Source organism: Orycteropus afer, unplaced genomic scaffold (genome assembly GCF_000298275.1).
Source record: "Orycteropus afer afer isolate SDZICR_OR568_19922 unplaced genomic scaffold, OryAfe1.0 scaffold00010, whole genome shotgun sequence".
NCBI lineage: Eukaryota > Metazoa > Chordata > Mammalia > Tubulidentata > Orycteropodidae > Orycteropus > Orycteropus afer.
In genome coordinates this window covers 20,581,747-20,594,515 of record NW_006921597.1, presented here as the reverse complement: position 1 = coordinate 20,594,515, position 12,769 = coordinate 20,581,747, and the positions used below count along the sequence as shown (strand labels likewise).

The following is a 12,769-nucleotide window of genomic DNA, read 5'->3' as shown; positions in this document are numbered from 1 at the left end:
AAAAAGGCACTGTTCTGAATACATGTTTCTTTCTGAAACAAATGCCTGCATGAAAATTTTAAGACTTACTACTACTCATTTTTGGTAAGCAGTTGAACAAAACCTCTATGAATACCATTAAAATAAAAGGCACCTGAATATATGTGAAAGTTGCTTTCTAGTTAAGCAAATGTGCAAAATGTATAAATTGCTTAAAATCAGGAATACTCCCTAAAATCAGAAAAACAAAAAATGTTGATCATATCACCTGTCTTTGCAGTTAAGTGAAACACCATCTGTTTCCCTTATGATGGTGTTCTTCTGTGTGGAGAACTATAAACACCCAAACTTCCAATGCCAAGACAATATGGTTTAATATAAATAAGTAACATCCAACAGACTTCACAGCTGCGATTCTGAGTAGGAGGGAACATAAGTCTTAGAAAGCCTGTGCACTTCTTCAGCGGGGAAAGAACAGAGCCGTGCTCTAAGTCGCACTGATTCAACAAGCTACCCTGGTAATCTGCAGCTGTGTCTTCTTGTTATGTGCCGGCGACTCAGACCTGACTCATAGTGACCCCTCCTTGGGTTTCCGAGGCAGTATCACTACCGAAATAGATTGCCCCATCTTCCTTCCAAGGAGTGGCTGGTGGGTTTGAACCACCAGCCTTCTGGTTAGCAGTCAAGTGCCTTAGGCACTATGCTATCAGAGCTCCCCAGCTGTGTCTTAGTGGAGGCTAAAGTAAATGGCTAAAGGAGGCTAAAGTGGGGGCAATGGGAAAGCAGACCCAGTCACAGCTGCGAGAGTTGAGAGCTGAAGCTAGGACATGAAATGAACGTTCACACTGATCCATGGTACATTCACACAAGTAACTGAGGCTTCACCACGACTACACAGGTAGCGCTCGCTGTGGCCAGTGTCTGAACGTGTTGCTACTAGACCTTCCTTTTAAGCACTTTTTGAGTACTTAAATCACTTCGGAAACACTATTTGAACCCAAACCATAATGAATTCTGTGTTAGCTAAAGTAGGTATTCCAGGACTTCCACTAGGCAGCAAACACTTCAGTTAGCTGGTTCCTATATATGCTTGAAACAAAAATTTTTTTTCAATATCCCCTAACTCAAAGAGGCCTTCTTAATCATCCACCATCAGAGCTGTCACAGGTTCATCTTATAACACAAATTCTCTAAGACCCTGTTCCCAAATTATCACTTGGTGCGATACGTCTTAAAACCGAAGAGAAGATGAAATTATATGGATGCCTTTTTTTATACACATTTGTGTTAATATTGATTGTCAGTAAAAATAACACATAAGGTGGCACCTTTGTGGTAAATATCAGAATGTTAGTACTGAAGAGCAAAGGGAGTTGTGAAGAGTATGCTTTGGAAAACCCATAGAAGACCTCAGAGTGGTCGTCCGTGGCCATGCTGCTCTAGCCACACAGGCCACCGTCAGCGTCCTTCCCACATGTTGCGGCTGCAGTTCCCACTGGACTGTTTGTGCTGTCTTCCTTGGGGCTGCCTCTGGCTTCAGTCCTGTCCTGGGCCTTCTCCACTGCAGGACAACCTTCCACACTTCCTGACGGGTCTGGGCCAGAGACAGGCTTAGCCAAATGGCTGCTTTTAGTACTGCTTTCTTTCAGAGTGCTTTCTCCTGGGATCTCACCAGTCTTTGGCTTTGTATCCAAAATGGGTGTCTTATGCTATAAAATACAGAATTATAGTTTGTTTTCATTGTGTCAGTTAATGTGAAAGTTTAGTAATCAAAAATGTTAAATAAGCTTTTTTTATCCAAATCTATTGTGGCAAACTCTATTTCAAATCCTGGTTCCCAAGCTGGGCTGTGATGATAAGTGATTAAGCCTCAGAGGATATGCTAGGTAGTCTAGTGGCCCAGCCTGGGAAGGGTCAAAAGGGTCAAGGGTCAAGATGCTTTCAGGTATTGCTACCTGCTCCTGCCTGCTGAGAATCCATTCAACAAACATTTACTGAACATATATTATGCTCCTGGCAACAGAAAAATTAAGAAAGTATAATACATAGTTTAATATGTAGTCATAAGTGCTATGTAGAAAAAGGAGGGAAAAGAGGTAAAGAGTACAGGGAGAGGGGCAGGGTCAGGTTGCAGTTTAAATTAGGGTAGTCTGGAAAGGCGACACAGGAGTAAAGACCTGAGGAATGAGCCATGTGAACATCCAGGGGGGCTGCATTCCAGACAGGAAACAGCAAGTGCCAAAGCCCTTAGCTTAAGGAAAGCAAAGACGCCCTTGTGGCTGAAGTGGGTGAACACGGGGGATGAGGAGGCCAGATCAGTAAGGGAATGGCGGAGTGGGTGGTAACTCTGGCTTTCCCTTGAAGGGATCTGGGAAGCCACTGCATGATTTTGGGGATAAGTGAGGTAGCTATAACCATTAAAACCTAGGGAATAAGTTAAGTTTTCCTGGATGCTTACAGATATGTTTATTCTTTGAAGGCACTCCATGGAGAGGAATTCTATAATTTCTTAGGCTCTCTGGTGCTCATAACTCTCTCTCAAAAGTTTACTGTGCAACTTAAACTTTGCAAATGACAATACAAATTTCTCTCTCAAATGGGAAATGTCCCTTTAATGACCAATAGTGAAGAAATCTCCATCATGCTTCAGGTACAAAGTATAGTCTAGGCAGCCAATGACATAAAGGGATTGGGAAGAGGAGGGATTCTGGATGTGCCCCGAGGCCCCTCTTCCTCCAGCTAAGTCTTCAGAGCTCTACAGCAGTTTCTGAGGACGCGGGACCTTCGGGGGACTGCGCCCTGGTCTCAAGGGCACACATCTCAGGCACGTTCAGATGTCAGCTTCCTATGGAGTTTCATATCAATTACTATCTCTTCTAATGAACTACTGCTAGATGGTACTTCAAATAAAAATTAAATCTCATTTTATTTCTCAGGAGGATTTTTAACCATAAAGGAAGTGAGGATGTGTGACTATTACTGATGATGTAAGTCATTAAAACACAGTAACCACAAAGCTCTACAGGAGGCATGTAGGTTAGTGTGAAGGGACAGTAAATAAACAGGTGCTGACTTACACTGGGCACCACCTTGGGACGCTCCCGTGCCTCTGCCTCTGGGAACTCAAACGCCCGGAGCACTTCGGGGCTCTCGTTGCCAGGCTGAAACCTCAAGGGAACATTTCTCTGCCTCACAGCATCTCTTCCACCCTCATCTGCCTTCTGGTAAGGGCCTTGCTCGCCCGGCCCGATCTGGCCCCTGTAATAGAAATCTGCATCACCTGCTCCCCCACGGGGTCTATAATCAATTTCCTGCCGATGTCTTCTCTCCCCTGGGGGCAGTGCCCGGGGAGCGTCTCTCTCAGGACCACCCACATGTCTCAGCACACCAACTGATTTTCCAGCACCGTAGCAGAAGCTCTGAAAGGAAACACAGTTCCTGAGTACTTAGTGGCTGACTTACAATTAGGTGTTTTATTCAGGGTGCTAAGAAAGTTATGTCATTTAATGTACTCGTAGCATTAATACATAAACATTTATTTCACTTATTTGCATCAGACTTCTTTAGACTAACAAAGGATCATGGTAGTGAATACAATTTAAGAAATCACTCAATATTAAGTAGGTATTTCAATAAGCTGGACAGATTTTGATTGGATTACTGGATTATCATAATAATGGCAGTTAGACTGAATCTTAGAAATTTAAATGAGAAGATTCTAGTTTTCTGATAATTGCTCATGTTGTCTACAACCATTATATACGGTAAATGTTGAAAACTAAAGTTGCACATCATAATGTAAATACTTTCTGCTGTAGATTTTTTACAAATACACACCTATACCTAAGCTTCAGTAAAACTCGCCAGTTTTGATTCACACTCCATGGGCTCACTAGGCAGCAGTTCTCAGAGTGGCCCGAGGCACCCTGGAGATTTCAGACTCTCACAGAATCTGTGAGATCAAAGCTTTCTGTGATACAAAGACCCGATCGGTGGCTTCGATTCTCCTGAGTGCACAGTGGAGTCTTCCAGAGCCTCTGTGACAAGGGACAGCACCATCACTGACTGCTCACAGGATGTGTCCCTATGTATGCCTGTATTTAAAAAACTTCTCTGCTTTGGTTCCTTACATAGTAAATACGAATAAATATAACCACATAAACAAAAATTCTTTGTGGCTCTCAATTTTCAAGAATATAAATCAGTCCTGAGACCAAAAAGTTTGAAAACTGCTACATGAGAGAAATGCTACTACTTGAAGACAGGAAAAGTCAAAGATGTTAAGTTAGGGAGTACAGACAGCAACAAGGCATGATGGGGGTTTCTGCTTAGAGTTTCTGTCACTAAACTACTACTATAGAACTAATGTCCCCTGACAAAACAACATCCTAAACTAGTGAATCCTATCATCACAAGTCAAAAACAAAATAAAACCAAAAAAGGTACTATTTCAATGTAAATAGAACATGGTGAATTTTGTATCTTTAGGGAGGACAACAAGCATTCAATAATTTCACTCGGCACATCTAAGTTCTCTATTTTTTTTGTGTTATGTGGTAACAGTTTTACTTGGGCAAGTGCCAAAAATCAACAAAGAAATCCTGAACAGACCATTGGTGAATGTTGAGCGACAATCGTCTGTGCCTGGATTTCCAAATGCCGCTTAGAGCACCGACCTGCCCCTAATCCACTTCCAAGTCTGTGCAAGCTCAACGCTCTTCCCTTCTCAGTGCTGCACAAATTTGACTGAAATAAGCAAGCTTCCCTTTCTCTGACAGGAAACAATCAGCTGATTTCACATGTATTTATTCACCAAATTCAAAGAGCCAATTTGCAAAGGTGGTTATTCTAAATCACTACTATGACCACTACAGACCAGAGAACCACTTCCCCACCGAAAGGGATATGCATGTCCAAACCAAAACCAAACACAGCTGTCGAGTCAATTCCAACTCACAGTGACCCTATAGAATCCCTATAGGGTTCCCAAGGCTGTAATATTTACACAAGCAGACTGCCATATCTTTCTCCCATGAAGTAGCTGGTGGGTTCAAACAGCTGACCTTTTGGTTAGCAGCCAAGTGCTTAACTACTGCACCACCAGAGCTCCCTAATATGCATATAAGTAGAAAAAAACTCTGTACCACTTAAATAATCACATTCTTACTGGTCCATCATGTGATCCTCAGCCTATACAACCATGAGACCAGAAGAACTAGATGGTGCCCAGCTACTACTGTCAACCACTCAGAGGGAGATCTATGTAGGAGATCCTGGATAGAGTGGGAGAACAATGTGGAACAAAACTCAAAATCATTTAAAAAAGGGACCAGGTTTGCTGGTCTGACAGAGCCTGATAGAACCCCTGAGAGGCAGCTAGCTGCCCTTCAAGTCTGGAATTGAACCCACCCCTGTGGCTTGTAGCCACAAAAAAGACAGGCATATGAGCTGAACATTTACATTAGGTAGACAGACTCCTTGGATAGATCCATCTATTGAAGGGCTGTGTTTGCTCAGGGAGACATCTCAGGGGGCAGGAGTGCATGGGAGGGAAGCTTGCATTGTGGGAAATTGCACTCAGTGTCATGAGACAAAGGGTATGTGAGCTGCTATATGGAAAGTGAATTTGCTCTGTGAACTTTCACCCGAATCACAATAAAAATTTTTTAAAAAATTCAATATTCTGTAATTAAAAATAACTCTTCAAACTGAAAAAAAAAAAAAAAATCACCTTCTTATGTCCTAAAGCATGATTTAGCCTGATTTACAACATCAAGGAAATGTGATCAGTTTTTCTGCAAGTCCTATTAAATGTCCATGGTGCTGTACTAACCAGGACGGCCAGTGCCATGATGATCAGCAATGGAATGTGCAGCAACACCGGGACCTCCTTCATGAGCGCTCTAATAAATTCACCGCTTCCTTTCCCAATGTGCTTCAGCGGCTCCGTCACAAAGTTGGTGAGAGTAACTGCCAAGGCCTAAAACAAAAGAAGCAGATTAATTTTTCCCTCAATAGGACTGAGGCAAAATTCACTATCACTGAGGTTGACATTATGTTATATACATAAAAAGGCTGCCATATGCCAGTTTTAATATGGAAAATCACTATGTAATTAAACTAATTTTCGCTGGTCAAAAAATATATATTTACTCTAAAAAAAATGTTATTTTTTATAAATACACAGGAATTTTTTACTTACTTTGTATAAGTAATTTTCACAGAATTTATTCTATACCTTTGTTGGGGGAACCAACCAAATAGGGTTGACTACTACGAGCTCATAGTATTTTTGGCATGAGTCATCTTGAACGGTCCATGTACTCCTAAACCATTCTATTTAGAGAAACAAACAGACAAAAACACTGAATCAGTTTCTTTGAAAGTGGCATTTCATTCCCAAATAAGATATTTGGGTTTTATCCCTCTTTACCAATCAATCAATTTCAAGTACCTTTACAGATACTAATGCTAATTTTAAAATTTTTTATTTCTCATATCAGATATTTAAAAAATCTATTCAAATTATAGAAGTGCTGGTGGTACAGTGGTTAAGGCATTCAGCTGCTAACCAAAAGGTTGGTGGTTTGAACCTAAGAGTCGCTCTGCAGAAGAAATATATGGCAGTTTGCTTCTGTAAAGATTTATAACCTTGGAAACCCAATGGGGCAGTTCGACCCTGTCCTATAAGATCGCTGTAAGTTGGAATTGACTCGGTGGTGGGTTTGGTTTGGTTTATTCAAATTATACAAGTTTTATGCATATAAAATATTTTCTAAAAATTTCTAAAAGGTAGTTAAGTTATTAAAAATCAGTCTTTACTAGACATGGGGGCTCAGGACGGTAGTCTCAGGGGACATGAAGGTCCATTGGCATTAACACAGTCCACAAAGACAGTGTTCTACATCCTACTTTGCTGAGTAGCAACTGGGGTCTTGAAAGCTCACGAGTGGCCATCTAAGGTACAATTATTGGTCTCTCCCATCCAGAGCAAAGATTCATGAGGGAAAATCAAAGGTACAGGGAAACAATCCAAAGGACTAATGGACCATGTGAACTCTAGTCCCCATGACCATGCAACCAGAAAAACTAGACTGTGCCCCACTACTACTACTGACCACGCTGAAAGGTATCATAATAAGAGGTCCTGGATCAAGCTGGAGAAAAATGTGGAACAAAATTCAAAATTACAGAAACACCAGGCTTACTGATGAAACCCCTGAGGTTATAGCCTTTGATACCCTTCAAGCTGGAAACTGAACTCAGCCCCCGTGGCTCAACTTTCAGCCAAATGACAGACCTGTAAGGTGAACAGTGATAACAGGAGTGTACGCATTCATTAGAATAATCAACCATATGAGATCAAGAGGACAGCATTTTTTCAAGGATAGAGTTAGGAAGCTGGGAGGGAGAGGATGGGAAGGAAAGATGAAAGGAAGTGGATACCGGGAAGAAGTGGGAAGAATGCTACTGCACTGGGGGTACTGCAGTGAATGCCAAAAAATGGAATGTGTGTGGATTGCTGAATGGAAAACTGAGGGCATCTGAGTAAGGTTGGTGGGATGTATACAGGTCAGCGTCCTGGACGTGGTACTGTATTAGTACAGTTGTGCAAGGTGTTACCATTGGGACAAACTGGATAAAGGGTACGTGGGAATCTGTGTTTTCTTACAACCACCTTCAACTTAAAAAATCAGCTCTTAACTGATTTCACAAAATAACAAAGAATATTAGCTCATCTGATTTTTCCAATTTACCTACATTTGGAAAAGTAACTTCAACTAGAGAAAGTCCTTCATTGTCACCTGAAGCCAGGAAAAAAAGGTTGCACTGCTTTAGTTCCCATGACTGTTTTTAAGAAACATCCATCTCGGATGCCCTGAGGTACAGAATCAGCTGAGACTCCACTCTAGGATAGTCACTGTGGACCTGCATTTAGAAAGTACCTTGAACATTAAACCATATGCACTGCTAGATACACACAACTAAGGCAGTCAACATTACTGAGAAGTTTACAACGTCTGTAACAACAACAAAAGTAAAATGATTTTGCCCTTATTTAAAAAAAAAAGATTAAAAGTCAGATTTCATAATGAGATTAAATCTAAAATGAGTATTAATTCATATATATATATATACACATATATATATATGTATGTATATATATATACATGGGAGCTCTGGTAGCATAGTGGCTAAGACACTTGCCTGCTAACCAGACGGCTGGCGGTTCCAACCCACCAGCCACTCCTCGGAAGGAAGGTTGGGCAATCCTACTTCCGTAGTGATACTGCCTCGGAAACCCAAGGAGGGGTCGCTATGAGTCGGGGCCGACTCGACGGCACATAACAACAACAACAACAATATATACATAAAATACACATTCTCTTTTTTGGCAAACTTCTGCTGAGGACCTAGAATGTACAGTATACATTATGCTAGGGACTAGGTAAACCAAAGTGAGCATATGATCCCTTACGGTCTAGTAGGAGGAGACAGACAGTTATTAGGCAGTATACATGTGAGTTCTAGCCCTTCCCTGGGACTTTACATGAAAGCAAGTCACTAGTCTTAAACCTAAGGTTCTTTCTGCATATTCTTTTCTTTCTAGTGAAACAGAGTCATATACCATTGTAACAATGTCTGTTCTTCAAGTTGTGAACACATTCTTACCATCTTTCTCCAAATTGTTCCACTGCCATTGATTTAAACTCATTGCCCCCTAAGCTTCATATCTAACCTGTTGAGTTGCTGTTATCAATTTTATTTCACACAGATTCTTCTTTAAAAGAGCACAGTGCTCAAGGCTGACATGCTTTACTTATTAAAATAAACTATAATTTGGGTCAAAGAAGACTTCAAGGGATAGTTTTGGTTTAAAGTTTAAAGATTATCTCAGGACAATAGTTTTGGGAGTTCATCCAGCCTCAAAGGCCCTAGAAAGTCTGGCTTCCATTGAGAATTAGAAAGTCTGTTCCCCATTCATTCCCTTTTGATCAGGATTCTTCTATAGAATATTTTATTAAAACGATCAGCAATTTTGCATATTCTTTTGATATTCAAGTGAAGACTACTCCTAGCATTTTACCATTTTCTTTGTAATGACTCTGATTTTCTCTCATTCTCAGAAATTCTATTCAAAATAAGGCCAAGTGAACAAACACCTTACCCCAGATACTTGCAGTCCAGTCCATCTTCTCAGCACACACATTGTTTAATGGTTCCATCTTGGCAACTTCGGCCTGATGCTGTGCAAACGCTAGCTGACCAACACCAAAGGGGACCATGAAAGGCTGCTAACCAGGCAGGCTAGGCCTGCACACCCACACAACTCGAGGTCAGCCATGCCTCCACCATTCACCCCAGACAGACTGTTTAAAAAATCTTAATAAAAATATACATACAGATATTATTTCTACAGATCAGCTCTTTTCATCTCATGACAAAGCACAGAGTCTTATCAGAACAAGAAAGGATAAAGCATTAATGGCAATGCCTTCTTGTAGGTAATTATGAGGAGAAGGGTAAACGTCATTACTGAAAAGACTGTTTAAAAATTATAACCAGTTCAAACATAGTTCCTACCATGCCCAAAATATAGCTATATGTATTAAATGACTAATTCTTTTAGTGTTTTGCTTTGGATGGTTTTCAGACTAATAAAAAATAATCACTTTTATAAATCAGAGTTGGGCAAGAAAGCGCTGTGGTAACTATACTCAACCAAACCAACTTCCTGTCCAAAAGAAAACCAGGTGTTTAATTTGTAAATGATTAGTTCTAGAATTTACAGGTTAAGGAATAAGATTTTTTTACTAACATAAATTATTTGGCTACCTCACTCAGTCTTCTAAAAATTGATCCATCTGGGCACAATAAAGATTGTTATTTTGACAGGGATAGCAGTGGTCCCTTCAAGTTTTCATATTATTGCTGCTGCTGGCGGCCATCAAGTTGGCCCGACTCACAGCAACCCAGTCTACATCCTGCTGGGCCCCAGAGGTCCTCATGGTTGATTTCTGGAAGCAGACTGCCAGGCCTTCCTCCCTAGAGGTACACTGTCTCGGAATTGAACCTGGTCTCCCACAAGATTTCAGTAAGATCCCAATTTTGTAAGATAATTACAACTTAGAAAAGAGACTGGACAGAAATACCTCAAAGTACTGACAGTGCTTATCCCCCCTAGGTGATAAAATTAAAGGTGATTTTGAAAAACGAATTTCTTTCTTTTCTAAGCTCTCTACCATGACCATCCCACTAAATTTTTTAAAATAATATTTTGGTATCTCTTTCAGCAAAGAATGAAAAGACACGACCCAAAAATTACAAACCTAAGACATTTTTTAAATGTGTCTGCCTAGCTCTATTCCGACTTAGCTGTCCAAACACCATGCAGCAGGAACTGAGTTACAAAAATAAGGACTGCACCCCCTTCCCACAAACTGCTCAAACATGCAGAAAACCACATACAGCGAAGCAGCCACCAATTTCCTCCCCCTACTACCACCAAGCACTGCCCCCAACCCACACCTGGGACAAGAGTACTCTAAACGGATTAAAGCTTTTTTTAAAATTATGAATAATTAACATCTTTACACTTAAAAAGCTTCCACCTATTTAATACCTTGTATAAATATATCCAGTTCCATCCCAAACTGACGAGGAAACTGACGAATAAAACACGTCTCAACTGGGTGTACCAACGAACATATGTCCACAGCTCGGTAGCCACTAACACCACAATGCAGAGCAGACACAGAAGCACCTGGAGAACAGGACAGACATCTGTCACTGCCAAGCCGTCCTCCCCATGAGAAAACGCCAATGCTCAATAAAAACCAAAGAACTGGACTCAAACATGTAAAATTCATTTGCACAATTTTACTGTGTGGTCATCAATGCTGTATCATCAATTTAACACAGGTTCTTAACATAATTATGGTGGATTTTTTAAAATTTTATTTTTATTGTGACTTGGGTGAAAGTTTGCAAATTCATTTTCCATATAGCAGTTCATACACATTGTGTTTCATGAAGTTGACTGCAATTCCCCCATGTAGGAGCTCTCTTCCCACTTCCTCCTTATAGTTACCTCTTCCCTGTATCCTTCTTTCCTAAGCATTCCTGCCCGCACCCCCCAGCCCTGGAGCTGTCACCCTGTGTAAACACTGCCCTTCTGTTCTCCCACAACTGATGCTCTTAGGAGGGTGTCTACCTGATGTAAATGTTTACCCTATACCTGTCCATTGTTGGGCTGGAAGCCACAGGAGTGAGTTCAGTTCCAGACCTGAAGGGTAACTAGGGGCCATAGTCTCAGGGGTCTCACCAGACTCTATGAGACCAGTAAACCGAGTCTTTTTTTTTTTTTTTTTATGATTTTGAGTTTTGTTCCCCTTTGTTCTCCCACTCTATCCCGGAGCTCCTGCACTGATCCCCAGTTGACATAATTATGGTGGATTTTTTAACAGAATTTTTAAAAAGGAACCATAATTATGACCCCTTGTCTCACCTTACCATGAACACATTATATGGATCCACTCCAAAGTAATCTTCAAATCGCCACTTCCATGTTTCAAAATCATGAAACTTAAGATTAATTAAAATATCACTCAGTGCATCGTCCAAGGCTCCAGATTTCCAGTCCTCTCCATTGAGAAACTTCTCTATTTCTAACAAGGTCTGTCTTTTCAGGATAATTTCGGCATCATAATGCTTATCACCATTGTTCTCATCAGGCTGCATCAAGTTTACCAAAAAACAAGCAAGAGAAAAAGGTAATTTCATCATTACACTACTCAGTGAAACATTTCTAAGTGAAAGTCACCTGTAACTAAACATAAAATTGATTTGCAGTATTCCATCCACATAAAATAAGAGCACATCAAATCCTCATTTATCGATATGGTTAAGGTTCCAAAGACCAGGCCATTATGTGAAAATGGAGGATGACTACATCGGATCAAAAAATGGAAGGTGACTACATCATTACATCACTGCCAAATTACAACATTATGTAACTGCCAAATTATATCATTACATGATTGCCAAACCACTGAGAATTATGGCCTAGACAAGCTGATGCATAATCTTAACCATTATAGCCAGCATGATTCTCACCTCACATCTCAGCATTCATTACTGCCAAACATACGTTGTTAATACACAACATAGTCATAAAGTAGGTTTTTTCCTATTATTATTTTAAAATGTTGGGTAACAAGATAGTCGATAGGTGAGGAGAAGGGGCACCAATATCCAGTTGTTTGTCTCACAGGCTGACATAAAAACCAAAGATCATACATATGAAAAGCATTTTTTAAAATGTAAAGCTCTATGTATGCTACTGTAAATTTTACTAAAGTATTTTATTATTAAATGTGTTTTCCCTTTACTGACACTGTTTTCAGATAAAACTCACAAGCTACAAATGAGAAAAATAAAAGGATCTCAAAAAGCAGCAAAATATGGGCTTCCATATATATGCATGACATTTTAACTACTTTTATTAGTGTGTTCAGCTTAGTAAAATCGTATTAAACAACATTTTACATTGATTAATCAGTTAATACAAATAAGAAAAATTTTTTTTCTAAGACTAGATGCTCACGACCATTAGCTATTAGAGAGATGCAAATCAAAACAACGAGATACCATCTTGCTCCAACACTAATAGCAAATCTTCAACAAGACAGAAAATAACAAATGCTGGCGAGGTTGTGGAGAGATTGGAACTCTCATACACTGCTGGTGGGACTGTAAAATGGTACAACCATTGTGGAAAGCAGTATGG

The 12,769-nt window shown here is 40.2% G+C and overlaps 1 protein-coding gene across 1 annotated transcript in view; it reads right to left on the bottom strand.

The window, feature by feature from the left end:
- Nucleotides 1–1,418: 1,418 nt before the first annotated feature.
- CLCC1 (chloride channel CLIC like 1) overlaps nt 1,419–12,769 on the bottom strand; it is a 20,879-nt gene continuing 9,528 nt past the window's right edge. Inside the window, exons 4-10 of the mRNA XM_007950517.2 lie at nt 11,494–11,715; nt 10,604–10,744; nt 9,149–9,242; nt 6,218–6,315; nt 5,813–5,959; nt 3,057–3,398; nt 1,419–1,688 (exon numbers count right to left, since the gene is read on the bottom strand). Of these exons, the coding sequence (XP_007948708.1) occupies nt 1,419–1,688; nt 3,057–3,398; nt 5,813–5,959; nt 6,218–6,315; nt 9,149–9,242; nt 10,604–10,744; nt 11,494–11,715 (1,314 nt within the window). The remainder of the gene's footprint in view (nt 1,689–3,056; nt 3,399–5,812; nt 5,960–6,217; nt 6,316–9,148; nt 9,243–10,603; nt 10,745–11,493; nt 11,716–12,769) is intronic.